At 35.4% G+C, this 23845-nt stretch overlaps 1 protein-coding gene across 2 annotated transcripts in view; it reads right to left on the bottom strand.

Annotated features, from left to right (window-relative positions):
• Window positions 1-23845, bottom strand: part of Pkhd1l1 (PKHD1 like 1) — a 148190-nt gene that overhangs the window by 34739 nt on the left and 89606 nt on the right. For both annotated transcript variants that reach the window (XM_063257635.1, XM_063257634.1), the window contains exons 50-58: window positions 22670-22861; window positions 16616-16767; window positions 13305-13464; window positions 12571-12742; window positions 9983-10071; window positions 9423-9571; window positions 7575-7704; window positions 6114-6232; window positions 5346-5475 (exon numbers count right to left, since the gene is read on the bottom strand). In XM_063257635.1, coding sequence (XP_063113705.1) covers window positions 5346-5475; window positions 6114-6232; window positions 7575-7704; window positions 9423-9571; window positions 9983-10071; window positions 12571-12742; window positions 13305-13464; window positions 16616-16767; window positions 22670-22861 — 1293 coding nt within the window. The remainder of the gene's footprint in view (window positions 1-5345; window positions 5476-6113; window positions 6233-7574; window positions 7705-9422; window positions 9572-9982; window positions 10072-12570; window positions 12743-13304; window positions 13465-16615; window positions 16768-22669; window positions 22862-23845) is intronic.

Raw genomic sequence — 23845 nt, 5'->3', positions numbered from 1 at the left:
CTGCTTTATTCCCTCCTTGCAGTTTTCCTCAGATGATGCATGTTCCTGGCTTTTCCAAACTTTGGAGCTCTCCATTGGGCCTTTGGCTTCACACTCACAGCTTCACACATTGCCCACGCAGGGGCAGAAAGCCTGGTCTCCTAGCCTTCTGATTTTGAGGGGGAAGCCTTTTTAACCTTAAAACTCTTGCATCATGCAAGTACCTAAAACCAGTGCCATGTGGATGCTGCCTAAGTCTGCTGCCAGTTGGAGCAGTACTGAGGCTTTTCTTTCTCTTGCCTATAAGGATTAAGAACCTGGATCTCTGAGTACTCTGAATCCAATTCTGAGGAACAAATTATCTAGGTTGCCACCATTGTGGGACATAGTGCTCTGTAGTTTTCTTCTCATAGCAATTTTTTTTAGGTTGCAAAAGGCGGTGACTTGCTGCTTCTTGTGATGCCCACAAGCCATCTTTTTGTATTCTCCTCTTCCTTCTCAGCAATCAAGTTCTCCTCTGCTCTACTTTTGATGAACACAGCTTTATTGGAGCTTCCTTTTTGTCAAACTCACATTTTAAATCACCCTACTAGGCTCTCTTCCTTTTTCCCAACATAGATCTGGCTAAAAGTTCCAAAAAGCAGCCATGCCATAGTCTCAATATTTGACTGCCTTGAAATTTCTTCTGCCAGGTTAATTAGTCCACCACCCTTAACTCTGTCTCAGGAAAAGTTTCTGTACATGAGCAAAGTGCAGACAAACTTTGTGCCATGCCAAAACACATATTGGTTGGAGTCCAACAGCCAATGCAGTACTTTTTCCCAGCAGAAATCTCATAAATATGGTCTTTACTGATTTTATGATCTGTGTTCTGATCAGAAGCTCCCATATAGAACAAGGAATCTGCTAAGGTGTTCCTGATCTACTCTTTCAGGTGACATATCAGGACCATTTTAGATTCTTCCATTACAAGCCAAACTCTTCCAATAAAAGCCGTTCACAAAGGCTCTTGATCCACACGGTCAGGTATTACAGCAATGACCCCACTTCTTGTACCAATTCTGTGTGCTAGTTTTCTCTCTCATTGCTGGAACAAAATACTGGACACCCAAATTAAAAAGGGAAAGGGTTTTTTTAGCTCACAATTTGTAGAAGTTTCAGCCCATAATTGGTTGGCTCCAAGGCAGGATGGCATGGCAGAGGGGCAACTGTTCAAGGCGGCATAAAACAGCAAAAGCTAAAAGAGCACAAAGCGAGGGGTGATCAAAACTGTTCTCCTCCCTTATCCTGTATGCAGGCTATCTACCCTGAGGGAGTGTAGCACTCACACTATCTCAGTGCCCTCCTCTTGCACTTGTTCAGGATGTTTACAAAGAAAGATCCCTAACTGCCTGCTGAGACACATAGTTAAGCTTCTGACTTTTCAAGTTGACACAGTGTATCAAGCATTACACCATCTGTTCTTTTATATCTGGTAGTTTTTGTTTTGGGACATTAAGTCTACCAACATTTGGTGCTTAAATATTTACAATTGTTATACCTCACTATTTAATTGGCCCTTGACCAGTGTGTACCAACCTTTTTTACTCTTTTGATCAGTTTTGGCTTGAAGTCCACTTTGTTCAAAAATAAGATAGCTACTTTTGCTTGTTTTTAGGTGTGGTTTACATGTAATATTATTTCCTACACTTTCAACGCATTTTTTTTCTGAGTATGAGGTGTGTCTATTGTAAGCAAACATATGGTTGAATTTTGTTTTTAATTCAGTCTATCAGTCTGTGTCTTTAGATTGAAAAGTTAAGACTATTTCATCGAGTTATTATTGAAAGGTGTCTATTGAATTCTAACATTACATTATATCTCCATTGATTTTAAAGGATAATTTTGCATGATACAGTAGTCTAGTTTGGCACTAGTTTTCTTTGGAGGCTTTGAAAATTTTTCTTCGACCTCTCTTGGTTTTTAATATTTTTGTTGAATATTCTGCCATTATTCTGATACACTTGCCTTTATAAATTATCTGATACTCCTCTGTAATAGCTTACATTTTTTGTGCCAACTTCTAAGGTTTTGGTGATGATATTTCATGAAGAGATTCTTTTCTGGTCACTAAATTTGGATTCTGTAAGCCTTATTTTCCTTGATACTGAATTCTTTCCCTAAGTGTGGAAAATTTTCTGCCATAATTTTGGAAAATATATTTTTATATATTTGGTGTCATCTTCTGACCTTCCCCTAACTCCTATACTATATTAAACTCCTATATTAAAAAGGTGTTGTTTTTAATCATCTAGCAGCTGTTGGATCTGGTTTTCATAATATCTTTTTGGGGGGTATCACTGAGTGCATGATCTATTGCATCTACCCTATCATACTCTGTCAGTCTTCTATCAGAGTGGTCAGAAAGACCAACTATAATAAGAAAGCCCATACTTTCGACTAAATTTTTAAAATCCATAAATTTTTCATGTTTTCATAATGTCTAATTCTTGCATTATCTTCTTTAATTTAATTTGAATTTTTTCCTCTTCTGTAAGCTCATTAAACATTTTATTAATTAGATCTTTTATCCATTCATTTACATTCTCTATATGCTCACTACAGATCATATGGATATGCTTATTAGTTTCTCTTTTGACTTCTTTAAACATTTTAACATTTTAACCATTTGATTTTTGAATTCTTTGTGCATTCATTTCTTTACTTTGCGAGATAAGCTTTTGGAAGAATTAAGAGTTTTTGGAGGCACCTTATTGCCTTGTTTTCTCGTGTTTTCATTGTGTGTGTGTGTGTGTGTGTGTGTGTGTGTGTGTGTGTGTGTGTTGAAAGCTGAGCAGTAATGAGGTTGTAAAACTGTTGGCATCTTGGAGATTTCTTTAGTCCGTTATATCTTCCTGCCATGTGACTTTGGTGCGGTTAGGTTCTGATGGATTTGCACCTATTCAGTCCACTCCTATAATAATAGGATCAGTTCCAGTCAGTCTGTTGTAAGGAGAAAACTGCTGTTATCTTTTTTGTTTTTTACACATTTTGGATTTTATTACTCCTTAGTGCTTATTACTTTTTTGGGGGGGGGAGAGAATACAGTCAAATATGGCAAAACAGAGCTGTCAGTCAAAACCAAGGATAGACATAGCACATGATGTAGAACAGAGTACAAGGTTATCAACAATGGTTATCAACGTTGTCTCTTGTTTCCTTAAAAAGAATTGTCTATCTCATTAGATATTATAAAGTTGGACAAAACAGTAGAGAACAAGACCAATAAAACTTAGGCATTGTAAACATTACAGGACTTCCAAAGAAGACAATAGTCAAACCAGAATGGGCATCTTAGTGAATCTTATTGCCTTCAAAGTAGTTGCCTAGATCCTCAAATTTGATACTATCATACAGAATGGAACAGAGTCTAATCAGTCAAAACAAGATCGTGGGAGTATTACGGGACTTCAAAACAAGTTAGTAGAAAATCAAAAAGAGACCGCTGTTATCTTTTACACCAGCACCTACAGAACCAGTAAATTACATCATTCATATGGTTTAAAACTTGTTTTGACAATCTTGATCTGTTTTTAATAATGTGGAAAGACTGTAATGATAAGTACTAACTATGCATAGAGGTTGAGGGGAGGAAAAAGAGGAAGAAAATAGGACTTTAGGGTGATTATTTTTATGTCTAGAATGTAGGGCAGAGGAAGTGATGGTTTGAGAGATTATCTACAGAGACAAGGAAAAGAAAAGTTGGAAGAGAGAATAATTGGATATTGGGCAAAGATGTAAAAAATTTTAATATGCTGACAGACACCTTGTATTTAAATCTTCCATATATAATTTTAGTGAGGTTCACCCTAACATGACCATGAAATGTAGTATTTAAGTTCATGACTTACTGTTCTCTATTTCACATACACAAACACCTTTCATGCATAAACCAAAATAAAAGGCAAAACTCCCACAAGAAAAGACTCTTCTTAGTCCTGTTTATACTTCAGTTTCAGTTTGACTAGGGTTCTCATACCTCTTAGTTACCAAATGCACAGACTGTTTTGTAGCAGTTCTTCTGGGCTGAGTTCCAGGCTTCTGTGACTGTGGCTTAGCCTGGTGCTTGAGCTGGTCTTGCTCTTTCCTGTGTTTGCTCTTTGCCTACCAGTGAGTGGTGGAGTTTGGGGGAGAGTGGGTTCTGTGTGGACTGTGGAGTCTGGTTCTGGTTCCCTTTTGGCCATATTTCTGTTAGGTTTCAGCTGTGCTCCCGTGGACATTACTAGCTGGAGGATTCAGTCTCTGTCTTAGGAGCAGGCACCTTCCACTGTGTGAATTTGGGTGCAGCCAGCAAACTGGACAACACCTGGTCTTCCACTGATCTCGGGGGGCGGGGGTGTTCCCTGATCTCCCTTCCCTTCTGCAACAATCTCTGCAGCTGCTTACGTCCACTCTTCCTGTACCTCTCTTTGTAAAACATAACCTAAATTGCACTCTCAATCTCTAGAAATCTCATTTGAAAACTTTAGGCAAACAAGCTCATTTCAAACAGAAAGAAATGTTTGCTACCTTAAGTAAGAGAAACTATTGTCGATTTTTAAAAACATTGCTTTATAATTAAACCATTTTATAATGAATTATAATCTAATCATCAGTTCTTAAGTAAAGCTTTTTTCCTATGATTTAAAAATATATCACAGAGTATAATAGATACATGTGCTTCTATCAAAGCAGTGCTTGTAAAGTTCTTATAAGCTTCTTTCTCATAGATCAGCTGTCCTCTAGTCTACCCTGCTGTATCAGAGAGCAAACGCTTCTGAAGCTTCTAAAGGCTTTGCTAACTTTATTGCCCTGTCTGCTGTCACTTCCAGAGATAGGAGTGGAAGGAGCACGGTAGGTTCTGCTCCTATAAATAAGAAAGATCTTCCTCAGATGCTATGACTTACTTCTTTCACTTATTTTCCATCCTGAGAATTACAGTTATATTTTCACTGTAGCTTCCCTACTGGTCATTACAGCTGCAGAATGGTTCATGAAATGAATTACGGCAGCTTTTGATTTTGGTTAAATTTCATTATGCGTAAGAATCATCTAGAAGACTCCTCAGGAGACCCAAGTGCCAGGGCTTGACCTGTAGAATGTGCCACAGATGTTTGCTGAATATTTTCTGATTGAATAAATGAGTTCCTTCGGCAGGGATTATTGATGGACAACATACATAGTAGCTCATAGCTCTGGCTACCAGAGGCAATCTGGGTGAATTGCTCTGCTAAAATATTTATAATACATTTTATCAAAGAATTATAATTACAGGATAGAACACTGCAATGTGAACATTGCCAGACATTTTAACTATGCATCAATTTAGTTAATGAGCAGACACTTACCAAGGTGATTGTAGGAAAGGCTATCATTGAGAATGAGAATTTTGTGTCCATGCAGGATTCTAACAATACTTCTAGTTTCTGTCTGGTGTAAATCATAACTTGTGGTGGTTATCACAATCTCGTCTCCTTCCTTAGGAAAAGTCAGACAGCAAATTCAAGAACAATTTTAAAGATAGTCTTACATTTATTAGTAAGAACAATTAAATAATTCTAATTTAATTTATATTTGATTAGCAATCATATTATCAAATACAATAAATTGCATGTATATATTCAGTGTACATTTAGATTGTGTGTTTTACATTAAGAATTCTAAATTTAAAATTTACCAATTTTATTCTATCAAAATCTCTGACTTAATATGACATTATTTGATTACTACTGGGCTTTGGCATTTTTTTTTCCAAATGCTTAATGTGTAAAATCACAAACTAGAAGTGAGATGATAACTAGTTCAATAATAGAGTATATTTAAAGTAATCCCATTGTTTCTCTTTCAAGAGAACAGTTTTTTAGCTACAAACGCTCATATTTTTCTTTTATTAACAATTGCATATAGGGTTATTGTTTTCCACATATTACAAAGGACCTTTGAGACCATAATTTTTAAATGCTTGCTGCTGCTATTAGGGCATACTGTGCAAGCTAACTATAAAATAATCATTTCTCACCTAGTTAATCATTTGAGAAAATAAATACCCACGAGAACGGAGAAGAATGCTTGTTAAGTGGACTACATATGTGTACACCACAAAGCAGTGTCTCTACCTGCCAATCCACAGCATCCATCAGAGACAGAACTTTGGAACCTGCTTCTGCAGTTTCTGATAGTTTAGTCTTATATATTAAACGTGGAAGTCCATGAAGATCCAGCTCACCAAACACCCCTGCGGGAGAAAAGTGCTCCTGTTCACTCACCACACAGTTATAAGTGAGGCGGTCTTACAAAAGGAAACTGTTCACTGATATACTTCAATAATCAATTGAACACTTCAAAATGAATGAAATGAATTGAGATTACCTGCTCAGAACTATACGAGAAGCTTTTGACCTTTGACTCACTCCTAGGAATTTGGTCCATAGAAAACCAATCCAATATAAAGGATACACACACAAATCAGTATGTTTACCACAACATTGGAAAACTGAAATTAATCAAAGTATATATCAAAAGTTGAATGATGAAATAAATTTCAATGTACTAATATTGTGGAAAAATATTCTGTAAGCATTTATCTGAAAAGAAAAATGCTTAGAAAGAGATCTGGTTTAATCACATTTTAACAGCAGGAAATATGGCACTAACTAGTGTATATAACATAAATAAAGGCATGAGCAGGAACCAGGGGAAGCCGCTAATTTCCTCAAGGAGAATAGAACTGCAGAGAGATTTTTGTTGATACATTTCTGGGTCATTTGAAGAGTCACTTTTGCAAATAAAAACTAAACACATGCATTGAAATATTTGAATATTTGAATGTCTCCGGACGTTTGCCAGTGAACAGCTTAACCACTGAACTTTGAGTTGCTTCGACTGGGTATCAGTTTTACAAAGAGTACAGTGGATAAACGCTTATATGTCACTTCCAAGTAAATATGCAGTAACATTGATAATAACAGTTATTCACGGTGATGAAACTAACACTCTTTCCTGTTCTCTGCTCTCAGTTAGGAACATGCGTAGCACACCGCTGCAATCAGACAGTAAGGCTTGGCCGCAGCTCTGATTCAGCAGCGCAGAGCAGAGACAGCTGAGCCATGGATTATTCACTAAGACTAAAGGGTACGATGTGTAAGAAAGTGGTCTTTTAGGGGAAAACCCTGAAAAGAAATACTGTTTTGACAGAAGATTATGGAGAGAACCAGGTCAAAGATATAATGTAGAAACTTTAGTTTTGTAATAAATTACATTTTAGTTTAAAATATACACATCCATATTTCTATTTGGTGTAATGTCACATTAATTTCTTAAAATCTCTGCTAGTTTTGTAAGCCTTTACTACAAATAATTGTTTAAGGGGTTGGGGATTTAGCTCCTGCCTGGCCAAGTGCGAGGTCCTGAGTTTGAGCTCTGGTACCAAAAATCAAACAAACAAACAAAAAACAAGGAAATGTTTACAAAGCCTTCTTGCTCCCTACTACTGCAAACTAACTATTACACTTAATGCTCTATTTTCTACAGTAAATGCTCAAAACTTCCATGACACTTTTCATATCTGGAACACATACCTAAGACCTTTGCTCCTTGATTTGGTCCTTCTGGAAGAGCCCATTCTGGGGTAGAATGATTTCCTCGAAGAATAATCTGTAATTCTCCTTTAAAAGGATTATCTTCCCAGCCACCAATTAATCTACCTCCCTGCAGTGAAGCAGAAAATTATTAATATTTGAAAAATATTAATACACAAAAATGGAATTCAGAAGTCACTGGCAGCCTTCCTTAGCAGAAGTGAATGCATTTTGTTATAACACTATTGTAACAGGAAATGACTTCAGTTTAACACATTTATTTTGGTACAAGCAATCTTAAAGGATTCACCCTAGATCAAAGTCAGTATTTTTTTAAATTTTATTTAAAGAAAGACTAAGCAAAAGAGAAAGTAGGTAGAAATAATACGTACGTTCAGAGAAAAAAATAAACAGTAAGAAATCCCTATCTGTCGATTTACAAATAGTTGTTCAAGGTACAAGAGTGGAATATGCAAAGTGAGAATTCAAACAGTGAGACTGCAAACAGTTCTGTTCAACAGTCCAACAAAAACTTAGTAACATGGTTGTCACCCTATACACTTGAAAATGCATGCAGTTATCCATATCTTCATTCATGTTTAGATTAAACAAACTAAAGCACGTTAAAGTCATTCTGAACAAAGAATAATAGTACTGCTGGATTTCACACCATGACACTCTGTGATCAGCCTTTTTTAAAAATTTAATTTAAAGAAAAAGTCAATATTTTTTTAACTTTGTATTTTTTATTAGTACATGTTTGTCATACATATCGATCACATTCACCATAGAGAATCTGTACCTGGATATACTATATCATGATTCTTCTTCTTCTTTTCCTCTTTCCCCTCCCCATCCCTTCAACCTTTCTTCCTCCCCCTAATAATGTACAAGTGAGCAGTGTTTAACCAGCTCACAGTGCATGCAGCTGTCTATAGGATATCCCCTTCATGTCCAGGCTCTGCCATTATGAACCACTGTTGTTAACAGCAGCTTTCATTAAATGTCTGCTATTTTATGTCAGATGAATCTTTACATAGTTTAACCTGCACATTAAACTCATAACTCAGGGTTTTTATTCTTATTTCATAGGTAAGAAAGCTGATACTGAAAGCCTAGGTTATGCAACAGCCAACAGTGAAGTTAATGCTCAATTTTAACTTTAATTTACCTCCAAGCTTACACAGCTGACCAAAATATCATTTCCCTTCCAGCATCAAAGACTAGGTTTCTGGACTTTTCTCAAAAAAGAAAGAAAAAGAAAAAAACCACCACTTTTAAAAAATGGTACTAAGTAGCTTTTTGGTTAGGCCATTTTTTTCATGAATGATAATAAATGATGACAGGAAAATTAAACTGATTAATCAGTTAATGTGTTGAAGGCCCATCTGAGGTTTGTGGAAGAATGAGGTTATTGTTCCAAATAATTAAAACATTTATCCATTTGCCCCTGCTTTCATCATTCAATTTATATCCATTAGTGTTACGAAATACTGTTTGTATTCCTTTAAAAAAGGATTTAAATTCTTTGAAATTCTCTCCTCAAACTCCTAACGAGTCATTGTTTGCTGGAGCAAGCTCATTGTTTAGCTTTATTGAAAAACAAGACAAAATTTTAAATAGAACAGAACCCAGGAAAACCTTACACTTAGGAGTATCTTGATAATTACTCCTCAAAGAAAGGTAAGTGGGAACATGTTGGATTCGCCTGAGCCTCTCATTTTATGAGCTAGAGCAGCGCTGTTTTTCACTCAAACCAATTGAAAATGCTTTCTTAATATTCTTTCAATAAATCTGCCTCTCAGACATTGATTAGTAAGGATATGGGTTACAAATCCTCATTCTTACTTGCACGGAGATGTAGGTAGCATTCAAAACAATTCTCCTGTAAGAGGGCCCGGAAGCTCCTACACTGGATTTATCTTCTAGTTCCAGAACTCCCCAGATAATGAGTCTTTCCATTGGTGGCAAATCTGTGTCGGCTACAATCCATGCTCCTGCAAGACAGGACTTTAAGACACACAACCCAGATGGCGGTCTATGACAAACATTGCCAAGCTTTTCGCCAAATCCTGCTGTTGACCCATCTGTTCACACAGTGAGTCCCATCTTTCTCTCACGGGCACCAAAGCGGTTCTTGTGGCTCAGTTTCCCAAGCAGACGGAACTCAGGCATGGATCACCCAGTTTAAGTTATTGCTATAGTCAGGTTTAATCCCACATAAAACCAAGGCGGCTACATGTTATATCCAGGATATGACAGTGAAGTCTGTTCCTTCACACTGGCTCTTTCCCCAAGGGGTGCTGAGTAGAAGTGGAAACCTCACCACTGAGAAAGCCACCCTATCATGGCTTTATTGTCACACGGACACAAGAATTTCATCTATTTACATTTGTACATTTATTTACCTTCAGGAATAACGACCTGTGCTCCGGGGTGAGGTACAGTATAATTATTTTCTTGAGATGATTGCCAAAAAGAATGATTTGACCATAAACTGCAAAAAAGAAGAAAAAAATATTTCCATTGACAATTATCTCTGCATATTTCACGACATCTCCTTAGGATGTATGTAGCATTATAGAAGGTGTTTCGGGAATGACAGAATGGGAATTGGGGAGGTGACAATTTCACTGAAAAGATAAGCCAATATCTGTGTAACTAGCAAAATGTTTTCCAAACACAAGTTACGTGTGTAATTTTTCATTCCACTATCGAGAATTTCCCTCTGTATGTTTGCATCCAGAATGAAGGCTGTGTTCAATTTAAATAAACACCGAGAATGAGAGTGAATTGGAGGAGACACAGCCTTAACCTCAGCAGTATGCCCTTTAGGAGCTACTTCCTAATGCAAATTATTACAAAGGATGTAATCATAAAGCTGATGATTGTTTAATTGGGAAATGTTCATCTTCAGAGGTTGTTCTGATTCAGTTGAAAAAAAAAATAAAATTTCTGTGGCACTAATACTGGAATTCTATAAAAGGCTCAATATAAAGTTTGGTTAAAATATATATTATTATAGCATACTTGTATTACTAAATTGTATTTTTAAGAGAATTGTTTGACTCAAAATTACAAAAAATTAACATAATGGATTTTTTATACATGATCCAACAAAAACTTAGTAATATGGTTATCAGTCCTACACACTTGTTTTTATCTTAAAGAGGGTACACAGATTTCTAAGCAAGTCCACTGGAGATCTTCACTGTCTATCTTATTTTCTCTAGATTTTTTCCAAATAGTTGTCCCCATCTTCACACACATTGAATATATACTGAACATTATAGAACTAATCAAATCATTATAGGATGATGAAGGCTTTTTAGGTCTTCAAGGTCTGATTTTGTGGAAGTCAATAATGACTGCCATAATGTCTCTCATTGTCTTCGAAGTAGCTGTCTTTATCTTTACGTATGCTGAAATTGAACATAAGAGACTAGACTAATATCACTCTGAACAGTGAATAATAGTATTGCTAAATTTTATATCATAATGTTACAGAATTAGCATTGGGTTTCTTAGTGTCTCTTCTTCAGAGTATCTGTTCATTACATCATGTATTATACAATCTATTTCTGTAAATAGTTTAGAAATTCTTCCCATGTGTGAATCTCCAAATGTATATCTATCCTTTCTGTATTTTAGGGAAAAACAGATCAAAACAAGACAACAAAACAAATTCCTAGAAAAAGATGAAATGACAAAGACATATAAAACCACAATATTAGGTGATCTTCAGTAGTTACTATGCTTTCTCTTGTTATTTTCAATAGTATTGTCCACATCTAGCCTAAGAGTAGAGACAACTACTCTGAAGATGACAAGGTGTAAAAAACATAATGGATTTTTAAATGAAGTTAGCAGCTAAAGAGTTACTTAGACTTATAATTACACATAATTTTTCCAGAAATAATTTCAATGACCTTTTTTAAGTACTGAGGATTGAACTTAGGCTTTTCTACATTCAGTTACATTTCTAGCTTCTTTCTGAAAATTTTATTTTTTGGGTCTGAATTACACAAGCTATTCTCAAGATTGCCATCCTCCTACCTCAGCCTCTGAGGTAGCTGAGAACACGGAGTGCACCACTGCAATGATACATTGTATCTAGTTCCTTTCAATATTAGGAATTCTTTCTTCTCATCCCCATTAACACCTCACTATCAGTATGTGAGTTACAGTTTTCTTATTTCTCATAGCTGAGATTAATAGGGAGCCACCCTCTTAAACTGGGCTTTGGATGGCATAATCACAGCTTCATATTCTAATCCTAACGTATCATCTCTGGACCAAAATTCTGTTGGTGTTTGCAGATGGCTATCTGACTAACACGAATGAATCAATCCAATTATAGCTGTTTTCAATAAGGAAAGCTTATGCTGTGGAATGGGGAACTACACTCTTACACTGTAGCCCATTATCTCGTATCTTTATTACAGTGTAGTCCACATCAATATGCACCTGTGATGCCAGTCATAATAAACATTAATTATGGAAATTACACCTGCCTTATAGACATCAGGGTATTGGAGACAATAACCTCGGTGACCTACATTTCTTGCAAATCTCCCCAGTGCCTTGTAGTGCACCTCCCTGCTTTCCTCATTGACTTTTATAAAACACACTCCATAGGACTGCAAAACAGTGGTCTTCTGGATATGTAATTTGGAGTATGCGACTTCTTAGTCTAACATCATTGAGAGTTTTCCCTTATTTCTAACTATTACCAATGATCTGAATGGTCGGACTTCTACCTGTTTCCAACCCTATCTCCAGAGTATTCCCCCCTGCTTACCAAGATCCAGGCAGGGAGAATTTCTCTCAGGTCCTAGAAGTGAGTTTAAGACAACAAAATAACTTGTTTTATGAGATTTAACCATGATAGTTATTATAGAGTAAGTGATGGCTCTTGCTAAGAAAACACTGGATTATGTTAAGAAAGAATATATCAGGTGTTATCAAGGGTACTAATTACAAAAGACCTGCATACATGTAAGAGGCTGGCCGCCTCCTGGGAATTGGTTTTCTGGATGGAGGATGGACAGGAAAGCAATCCTGGAGAGTGCAACAGTAAGCTTGGAAATTAATAACAACATCTTTCACATCGGGGTCCAGGGTCCCAGAAATGGACTGACTTTGATGATGATCACTTCTTCCTGACACTGAAAGCAAAGCAAAAGGGCTTTAAATTAGCATGATGATCAGAGTACTTGAATGTAAACAAAGTCATGACATTTTGGAAAATATTCTTTAGATAGAGACTTGGTGTCAGTCAAGCCATGGACTAGGCTTGGAGAAATTCCAACAAAATGTATGTTTCATTAAAAAGCATACATAGTCAAGCTATCCTGACAAAAATGAATGCTTTGGAACTAAATTTAAATCTATTCGTACACATTTTTCTTTTCCAAAAATAATTAAACAACAAAAAATGGAAAGGAAATATATACTGGGTTTTGCTGTAGCAATTTCTTCTCCTTCTGTGAAATAAAATTATCAGGACTGTGTGTAGACATGTTGATGTTATTTCTAAAAATAAACTGCAGGTTCTTAATTTAATTAAACTCAAGGCCTTTTCTTGTAGAAATTTAATCCCTAGTCCTTTCATTCAAAAAGTATCAAGTCCTACTAATACAGAGTACTGTATAACATATTAAGCTATTGTTTTCATCCTTAAGACAAAGCTTCATATGAAATAATCACTTCTGCCTGATAAATTCTTACCCAAGTAATACAGAGTGCTAGTGTTTGCTTCAAGATGCCAGTCCCCATTTTTGCTAGTATTCCAGTTCAATGGATTTGAAGAGCCATTCCTCATATCAATAACACTAAACATGTCAGGACTTTGGGTGAAGTTATGGGATATAATTACATAGTCTTCTTCCTATAAAAGTTTGCAGAAAAATGAGACTTGTTTTATATATTAACACTATGCATAAAACACTTAATTTTAATGACATTTAATTTAGCTCCTATGGTATGTTGCAACAAACGTTTTAGTTTCAATTTATTTTTTATTTTATATTTAAATATTTGTTAACATTTTTCAGTCTATGGCAACAATGTGAGCTCCACTAGTGAGGCACTGAAAAGGTTCCTTTTTATTTTTCTCTCTGTGTACATAGACACTCACACATACTTTACATATCAAAGTAAGCATGTATATATTCATGCATGTAAAAAGAATGTTTTATTCTTATAGTGGTTGAAAATAGTTAAAATAATACTATATAGATTGGTAGGCTGTACAAATATATAATATAAGCAGAAGAACAATGTGGGAAGAAAACATCCAATTTGGGATACTGGTTACCATTAGAAGTGGAGGATGGGGAAAGGGATGAGTTAAACCATAAAGGATTTTCTCTTTATCTACAGTTTTGTTTCTTTCCAAAAATGGAAGGGAAATGGTTATGAAGTATTAAAATCAAGCTGGGGATGTGTCTCAGTGGTAGAGCTCTTGCCTTGCATGCACAGGATCCTGGGTTTGATCACCAGCACCAATAAATAAATAAATTCATTTTAAAAATCAGATAGGGCTACATGGGAGAAATAAGTGTTGTTTTAAAAAAATAATTTTTTGTCAGCATGGTACTGGAATAAAAACAGACCTGAAGATCAATGGAATAGATTAGAAGATACAACTACAACTACAAACACACTCAGCTTCCTTATCTTTGATAAGGGAGCCAAACATGTCCACTGGAAGAACGACAGTCTCTTTAATAAATGGTGTTGGAAAAATTGTCTCTCCATATGCTGAAAACTAAAAATTGACCCATGCCTATCACCATGTATTAAACTAAAGTCTAAATGGATCAAGATCTAAATATTAAAACAGAAACACTAAATCTGTTTAAAGACAAAGTAGGTAGAAATCTCTAAGGCATAGGGGGTGGAGAATTCATGAACAACAATCAAACCACATGTGAAATACTTCACAGAATCAATAATTGGGATTGCGTCCTATTAAAGAGTATTTGCATGTCAAAATAAATCTCCAGCATAGCCAAAAGAAAACCCACAATTTGGGAAAAAATCTTAGTGAATGGTCCCTCAGACAAAGTACTTCTGCCTAGAATATATAAAGAATTAAAAAAAAATCAAATTCCCAAAATTCAAAGACTCATTCCAAAAATGGGCATCTGAGATAAATACACAGTTCTCAGATGAAGAAATACAAATGGCAAATAAATACATGAAAGAATGTTCAACATCGTTGATCATTAGAGAAATGCAAATTAAAACAACACTGAGCTTCCATCTCACTCCAGACAGAATGGTCAGTATAAAGAAAACTACCAACAACAAATGCTGGAGAGGTTGTGGGGAAAAAGGAACTCTCCTGCACTGTTGGTGGGAGTGTACACTGGTGTAACCACCATGGAAGTCAGTCTGGAGATTCCTCATAAAGCTGGGATTGGAAGTCCCATTTGACCCACTTGATTCCACTGGAAGTCCCATTTGATTCCACTTCTGGGCATATTCCCAGAAGAACTGAAAACATCATACCAAAATGATATATGTGCACCCATGTTCATAGCAGCACAATCTGTAATAGCCAGATTTTGGAAACAACCTAAATGCCCATCAACTGAGGAATGGATAAAAAAGATGTGGTGTTTTTAATACAACAAAGTACTACTCAGCTATAAAGAATGATCACATTGAGATATTTATAAGTAAATGAACACAACTTGAGACCATACTCATAAGTGAAATAAATCAAACTCACATGTGTAAATACTGTATGGTCTCCCTAGTGTAAGAAATGCTAAGAGTACATAAGATACAAAAAACTAATAATTACAGTGAAAGGATAAGAATCTGCTTAAAGGGGAAAAATAGTATCTCAGGGAAAATGAGGAAAAATAAAAAATGTCTAAAATTATATAAACATACTTAGGAAAGCTAAGATGATTGCACTACAAACTATAAGTTTTGGGAAAAAATAGTTAACATTCATAGCATTGGGACAATTGTGCGTATTATTGTATAGGGATCTGAGGAATTCTTGAAGAGCATTATGTAAAATAACAACCCTAGTTATGCTTCCACTACCTTGTACTGAAGGCCTATATTGTCAGTGTCCTGGGCTCTTTGCTATTGTTGTTTATATGTCTTTTTCATTTCATGTTTTTCTAGGAATTTGTTTTGTTTTGTTTTGTTTTTCCCTCTAATACAGAAAGGATAGGTATACGTGTAGAGACTCACACACGTGTAGAACTTCTAAAAAGTTTATAAGAATCGATTATATAATGCATGAAGAAATGAATAGCTACTTTGAAGAAAAAGAAACACTAAGGTACCCAGTGCTGATTCGGAAGCATTATGATGTGAAATCTAGCAATACTATTATGCTTTGTTCAGAGTGATTTTAGTCTGTTTTGTTTTGTTCAATTTCAACATACATGAAGGTATGGACAGCTATTTTGAAGAGAATGAGAGACACTATGGCAGCCATTGTTGACTTCCCTATTGTCTGGTCTTGAAGAGCTAAAATGCTTTCATCATCCTGTTCAGATTAGTTTTATACTATTTTGTTTTATATGAATTCACTGTATATGAAGATGTGGACAACTATTTGGAAGAAAACAAGAGACAATATGATAGACAATGAAGAAGATCTCCGGTTGTCTTGCTTTGAATTCTGTGTCTCTTACATTGTTATCTTATGATTTGTTTTGCTCTGTTTAATTTTACCCTCTTTAAAAATAAAATTAAAAAAAAATAATTTTTTACATGTTTGAGTTCATTCATGAAAATAAGGCCTAACGTGGTATATGAGACATCATGAACAGTGAGAGGAAGTGATTTTTGTGGTAATGATTACAAGGACACAAGGAACCTATCATGAGAATGTGGTAGGACATTTGCTTGCTTCCAACTGTCAAACAATCTTCTGTGGGTTTGTTTCATGGAAAGTGTGCAGGGCCTGCTGCGCCCTGTAATGCACATGAGTAAGGAGAAAAGTGTAGGCTGACTGACACGCAATCACAGCTATTAGACAGCAGATTCTACAGCTCTTCGTTTACCTTAAACCCATAGAATGTGGATGTGTAGGATATGTTGGTCACGTGGTCCACATCCCTAAAGTACCAGTTAATGTGATTGGCATTTGGAATCAACGCCATCCATCCAGACGTATGAGTCAGTCGTTTCTTCTGAAAGGGAACAATGCTTGTGCCTGCAGAAGAACATAAGACAAGCAAATATTAGCACTCTTGGCCTTTATGAAATTCCTCCTTTTATGAACAAATGAAATTATAAAGTATAGGTTTAGTGTATGGGAGCCTCTTAACAAGCATTTTGACACCTATGTTCAAAATGTTTTTGTTTAACTGAAAGCCCAAAATGTTTAATATTATATTTAACTCGAGCGTAAAATGGCTTTTCACTTGGTATTTTCAGTTGCAATGGAGAGTTTACTCAAGAAAATTTATAATTAAAACATGATGGTAATTACAATTACTAAGACAAAAATGCTTAAATATATTAATATAGCTCCTTAATTATCACAGACTTAAACTTAATTTTCTTTCCATTCTTTAAGAACTTAATGCTTTATAATCTTGGATTTCCAATGTATGTTAACATACTCTCTGCTTCTTTGTCTCCTCTCTCTTTTAGGCTAATCAAAAATCTAAATAGCAATACTAATTTTTAATAATAAATATTTTTATTGGCTTTGAAGAAGTTTTGATTTAGAGCTTGTAAGGAATTAGGCTACAACTAGTCCTGTCACTTCTTGACATTGACCAACAAGCAAAAATTTTGTAGATGAGAACCTTGGAACTAGACCTACACATTCTGGGAAAGCTACATAACCTAATTGTGCTTTTGGCCATGAGAAAGAACCTGATGGCTTCAGTACAAGATTTGAAGAGGTCTCTTAACAGCACGAAGAAAAAGCCTTTAATAAACTGCCCCTAGATTTTCTTCTCTTTGTTTTCCCTCTGTGATCTTGATTAGATTTTGTGTAAAATTAATAACTTATTTTAAAATTTTAAAAGAATAAAGAAAAAATTCCCAGGATCAAGGGGAAACAGTTTAATGAGGATAATGAATTACTGAGTTCTAAGAGTTTCCTGAACAGAGGCACTAAAAACTTGCACCACCAAAATCATTGGAAAGTATGAGAAGAGTAATAATACAGGCTGCATCATTGTTCAGCAAATATTCAGTCCTCTCCTCCTCGCAGACAAAGTAGACTTCCCTGCTCTGTTGACACGGAGTGATTTTTTTTTTTTTGACACAGGGACCTTAGCAGAAGTGATACTAGCAAAGGCTTGAGAAGTGCTTCCCGCTTCAGCCTATGGACTACAGGAAGAGCTCCGGGAAGCAGCTCCCCTTGGGCTGCAGGGTGAGCACAGATGGGACAACCTGAGCCCCACCCTTGGGAAGGAGGGAGGTGCAATGGATGCTCACACTGAAGCACAGCTTTTCCCCTGAGTCCTGTCTGGATTACCCAGCACAGCCCTCCAATTTGTGAGTGAAAAGAAATGACTGTAGGTTTAAGCTCTGGAGCAGCAGGACCATCTGTTAGGAAGCAGTAGCTGACTAATAGAAGAGCTCTTTCTGTCCTCCAGCACCTCTAGGATTTGCTCCTAATTTGGCAGAATCACTCCCCTGAAGTTTTCTAATAGATGCAATTATTCCTTAATCTTATGTTTCTTGATAATTCTGTTTCACAAAGAAAATAAATTTTCATTTTTCTTAGTAGTTGGGCTTTTCTTAATCGTTTTTAACTGCACACAATTTAAGTACATTGTGCGTAAGCATTTTGGGCTGAAATATAATCTCTTTGAAGTTGATTGAAAATGTAATGACATTAAGATAATTGTCTCAAATTAATTTGTTATCTGGTTTAACCTTACACATGAATTTCCTCCAAGAGATATCACCAAGTATGAGATGCTTTAAGAAAGATATATAAGGATATATATTAAGTTACATTAAATTATGTCTCATTTTTCTAATATATATTTTAAAATTTTAATTACCTGGTTTACATTTATAATCAAAACAAGCGATAGTTTTGTTTTTAATTTTTAAATTTAATTTTTAAAATCAAATAATTTTATTTAATAAGTAATAAAGTAACTTAAGTAATAAAGTGCCAACACAATAATTTTTATGTTTTGCATTCGGGTCTGACTATTCCATCTAATTCAATACTATTGATTCCCTACTACTTGCAATGTTTTGTGTTGAGTTTTGTGAATGCTAACAAATTTTTTCCTCTAGATTTTCACTGTATAGTAACTAAATTAAAGTTTTAATTTTTGAATGGAATAATTCAAATAGGGCAAAGAGACTTTTCAAGAGAGCTAAGGTATCATAAACTCAGACATATAAGACTTCTTCAATCAAAAGCCAAAAATACGAATTAAAGATCAAAACCTTCTCCCTAAAACCACCACCATCAAGATCATTAATAATAAAAAGATAGACTAGAGCCTCCATATGTTTATATTTTTCTGTTTAAAAATTAATAAAGGCATATATACATGATGGCACATCTCTGAGTTACCCATAATTGTGTATTTTAACTCAGGTTTTATAAAATATTAATAATATTATCTATTCACAGATATGTTGTAAATCACTTAAATTACTAAATTTCTTATCATAAAAATTTTTGTGACACTAATGGGAAAAAACAAATTATTTTATTAGATTAAATAACTTCACATATTTCAGTTACTTTTAGTCTGCCAATTTTTAATTGAAGGAAAACATTCATAAATGCTCCACTTAAATATGGTTTATTGTACTACAGTCTCTAAAGCATAAGTAACATTGCACCACTCTGAATCCCTCTGTATCAGAAGAAAAGTAAAAGTAGATATAGAGATTACTCAGATAGTAGGTATAAGACTCTTTTGATTCAGAGGACAAAAATCCTCAGTGTGAGTGCTTTAAAATTAAATCTATAAGCACTTTTTCAGGACTAGCAGTGGTGACGGAATCTTTGTACTTCTCTATGGTGCATTTGAATTGCTCTATGATGCATTTTTCCATAGATGAAGATAACACAGATGCGGGATCCTAGCAATGACACTGGCTGCTTAGATCTTGTAAGAATAATGGAGGCCATAAGTGGCATCAGATAGAAGCATACAGTTAATTAGCACAACACTACTGGCCACAGAAATATTAAGAATGGTCTGACCTGCAGGGATCTGTGATTTGGGGATTCCTGAGAATGATTATTTGATATACTATGTATAGAAAGAAGAATGACAGAGGTCTTGGGGGACTGGAAGGCTAATGGGTGGATATTCACAGCTTCTTACTTATTTCCCAGACCCAGGACAATTCACAGACAGTGTTTAAACCACTAGTTGGAAGGAATCTGTAGCTATATTAAGGTCATTGTGTTCCAATTTGTTAACCAGTTAGAGTGGGAGCTTCCAAAAGACAGGTGACAGAAAAAGATTTTCCTCAGTCTCACAGTCAGCCTAGAGGGGCACGGGTCCATCTCACTTTTTCTCCAGTTCCCCAAATTGTAGCGAGACTAGACACGGCACTATATTTAAAACAAGAGCAGAACTTGGAATTTTTGTAATAGCTTTCTTAATAAAAGAATCTGATAACATGGAGTAGAATAATGAAATTCCATTATATCCGGATGGACTTCACAGTGGTCATTTTAGAGCTATCAAGTTGCTGAGACAATCATTTATAGATTTTCAAAATGTAATTAGTTTGTATTGATTACATGACTTTTGTTTTAAATTGCAAGTCTGATCTTATAAATATCACTGCAGAAGGAAATTTGGAAATATTAATAGCATTTTAAAGCAACATTATGAAAGTATTTTCAATATATTAAAGAAGAATAGTAAATATTGAAACTATGAGAACAAAAAGTACATTTAGAATGCATTGATAAAGTTTCTTTCTATATTTATGTTTCTTTCTATATTTATGTTTCCTTCTTATGTGTTCAGATTATACTTTATTGTTTTAATTTTGTATATTGTTATCAAGAAGTTGCATTGTTTAGATATACCCAGAAAATGTACACAATCATATTTGATAATGATATAATAACTCTGCTTAGCAGATCTTTGATTCACCAGTGCTTTTTCTAGTTTGTAGACTCGACAGTCTATCAGAACAGTAAGTAGATTCTTGTAGACATATATTTTAACTAATATAAATAATGGCCCATGTCTCCTGTCAGTTTGACTTAACCATTTTGGACTTTACAATGGTTTGAAATAATAACTTAACATTCAATTGATTAGGTGAGATATCAAAAACTTTATTATACATAGACTTTGTGTTAGATAATATTGCCTAATTGGAAGCTAATGCATGTGTCCTGAGCATATTTTAGGTGGGCTGGAGTAAGCTATCATGTTCAGTACATTAGGTATCTTAAATGCATTTTCAATTTACAATATTTTCAACATATGATAAGTTTATCAAGAACAAACCCCTACTGTGAGCCAAAGAGTACCAGTAATTGCTAGATGAATGGACAAGTACGTGGATCAAATGATAAAGATATATACATATATTATACATATATAAATATATAATATATATTTTATTATGTTATATATTTTTATTTTATATGTTTATTTTTATTATGTATATATATATTTTTTTTCTTTAACCCATCAGAGTAGGTTAGGTTAGCTGTAACAGGAATAGACATATTTAATACTTGGGAGATTTCCAACATCGGTTTCTTGACTAATCATGTGAAGGGAAATCCTTATGAAGGCCTAAGTGGACATTCTCAGTGCTGTGTATCTTCACTGACTGACCAAGATAACTGTTGTGGTCTGAACACAAAATCTCACCAGCTTCCCCATATAGGAAAGGCTTGGTCCAGAGAATGCTCTTGGGAGGAGAGGAACTTTTGTGGGGTGGGGCCTAGGGGTAGGTATTTGAGTGAAGGAGAAAATGCTCTCAAGGAGGACTGGGGGACTCTGGTCTCCTCCTTTCTTTCTTTTGTAACCCAGCCAGGAGGTGAATGGCTTTGTATAACCATTTCTTTCCTGCTATGACACGCTGCTTTGCCACAAGCCCAAAAGCAAGGAGGTCAGTTGATCACTGTTTCAAAACTTCAAAACTATCAGCCAAAATAAACCTTTTATCTTTATAAGATATCTCAGGTTTTCATTATAGTAACTGAAAGCTGATTAACATAATAATGAACTAAAAGCAACTCTAAATCTTTGAGGGGAAAATATAGATTTGTACAGTACTCAAAATATTCGCAAGGTATGAAGATCAGAATTCTCACCACGGCCTCATTTGGCTTTCTTTCCAGCTGGTGAAAATGCCACGTGCATGGTGCATGACAGTAAATTAACAGAACCTACTCAGGTAATGATGTCAGGTATACTCAGTGTTACAGGACCAGTGTCCTTCATGGTGTAAACCAGTAAATCAACCAGGAAATAAGCACGATATCTGGCACTTGGCATGCAGCTATTGGCCTGGAATACCATCTCTCATACCATCTCAATTAACAAGCACAAGAAATATGTGCCTCTAGGGATGAGAGTACTGGTATTTGTACTGTCGTGGCCCAAGACTTTGCCATATTATTGTCTGAAGGTGCATTAATCAGCTTTCTCTTGGCTGCGACACAATATCTACTATCTACATCTTAAAGGAAGAGGCTTAATTGGCTCACAGTTTCAGTCCAAAGCAGACACATCGAGGCAGAAGGGTACGGCAGAGCACAGCTGCACAGTGGCTGGCAAAGGGAGCAGAACAGTGATGGCAGAGAGGGCAAAAGACCGGACATAGCCCCAAGATGGGCACAGCCACACCTGGAAGAGTGTACCACATCCCCAGAGGATTCCGTCGGACAGTCAAGCTGACGCTTCTTCCTAATTGCCATGGATTAGAAGCTTCTGATCAACAGAGTATCACACTTCTCCATCACTCATTTAATGCTGCCCAGGCACTCACTTAGGAAGATTGTTTCCTGCCTAGAATTTGACTGATACATATGTGATATCTTTTGCAGTGTTCAAAATGTTAAGTATCAACTCAAGCAAAAGTTTACTAACATATATTTAATTTAATTTGTGGTTAAATAATTAGAATCCACTTACCAAAAGAATCTGAGAGAACCACATCTTTTTCAAGCAGAGATACCGGGGAAGGCTTGTTGAAGGCTAATCTGTGGAAGCTAACTGAGGCGTCACAGACAGAGCCAGGGAACCCAATGCTCCACTGGGCTTCCTGAGTGCAGTGCGAAGGGTCCAGCAACGAACTGTGGGGAATGACCGTGTGTCCTTTGTGCCCTGGGAATGGAACAGAAGCAAAATGATTTCCATTTTACATTAGAAAACCAAAAACCCACACTGTAGGACCAATACAATAAAAAAAAAAACTTGCTGTATTTTTGTCTGTTTGCACAAAGCAAGGAAAACTCAAGTAAAGGTTTTGCAGTGAAATTTCAACTAATATCAAAAACCTAAGCTGAATTAAGTCAACCAAGGAAGGTTACACAAAGCTCATGTAACAGAAGGATCCAAATGTTTTCCCTCTGAAGCACTATGTATAAGAGGAGACAGAAGTATCAGCTACAGCTCAGGACTCAGTCCACATGAATGTTCAGATGAATGTCATTCATCTTTCAAAGAATCTTTTAAAAGTAAATTGTTAATAGTTCTAGGGTTACCTGTTGGGTAGCTGTCTGTTAAAAATTGTTCAGCAGTATACATACACATCCTTTCTATCTTAGATAATTCTTTATTACTAGTAATTTGTAAAGACACAAAATTCTAGAAACCACAAATACTTGTAGGCAATGTGACATACCGTGGAGTTAAAATGCTAAAAAATTTAACATACAATATATGCTGAATTTCTTTATAGAGCTAACATGTACCATGAATAAATCTAAATTTTGAATTTAGATTGGAAAGAAAAAATTAATTACAGACTTGTCACTTACTCTCTTTAAAATTGCTGCATTCTAGTAAGGCTATAATGAGTATGAATTCACTGCTTATATAAATAAACCTGGATTTATATTTTCTGGAGCATGGCTGACCAGAGAATTTGAATGGTCATGAAAGTAGTTTCTTATCTATGTAATTAAGCATAAAATATAGTAATTCTAAAATATTAATTATTTTTTGATCAATGTTTCCATAATTATTGCCCCAAATTTACTGGCTTTTTTTTTTTTTTTTTTTTTTTTTGGTACCTGGGATCGAACTCACAACTGCTCTCTTGCAAGGCAGTGCTTATGCCACTGAGCTAAATCCCCAGCCTCCCAA

Source organism: Cavia porcellus, unplaced genomic scaffold (assembly GCF_034190915.1).
Source record: "Cavia porcellus strain 051 isolate PalLab524CR breed Dunkin Hartley unplaced genomic scaffold, mCavPor4.1 scaffold_10, whole genome shotgun sequence".
Lineage (NCBI taxonomy): Eukaryota > Metazoa > Chordata > Mammalia > Rodentia > Caviidae > Cavia > Cavia porcellus.
This window is presented reverse-complemented; position numbering and strand designations above follow the sequence as displayed.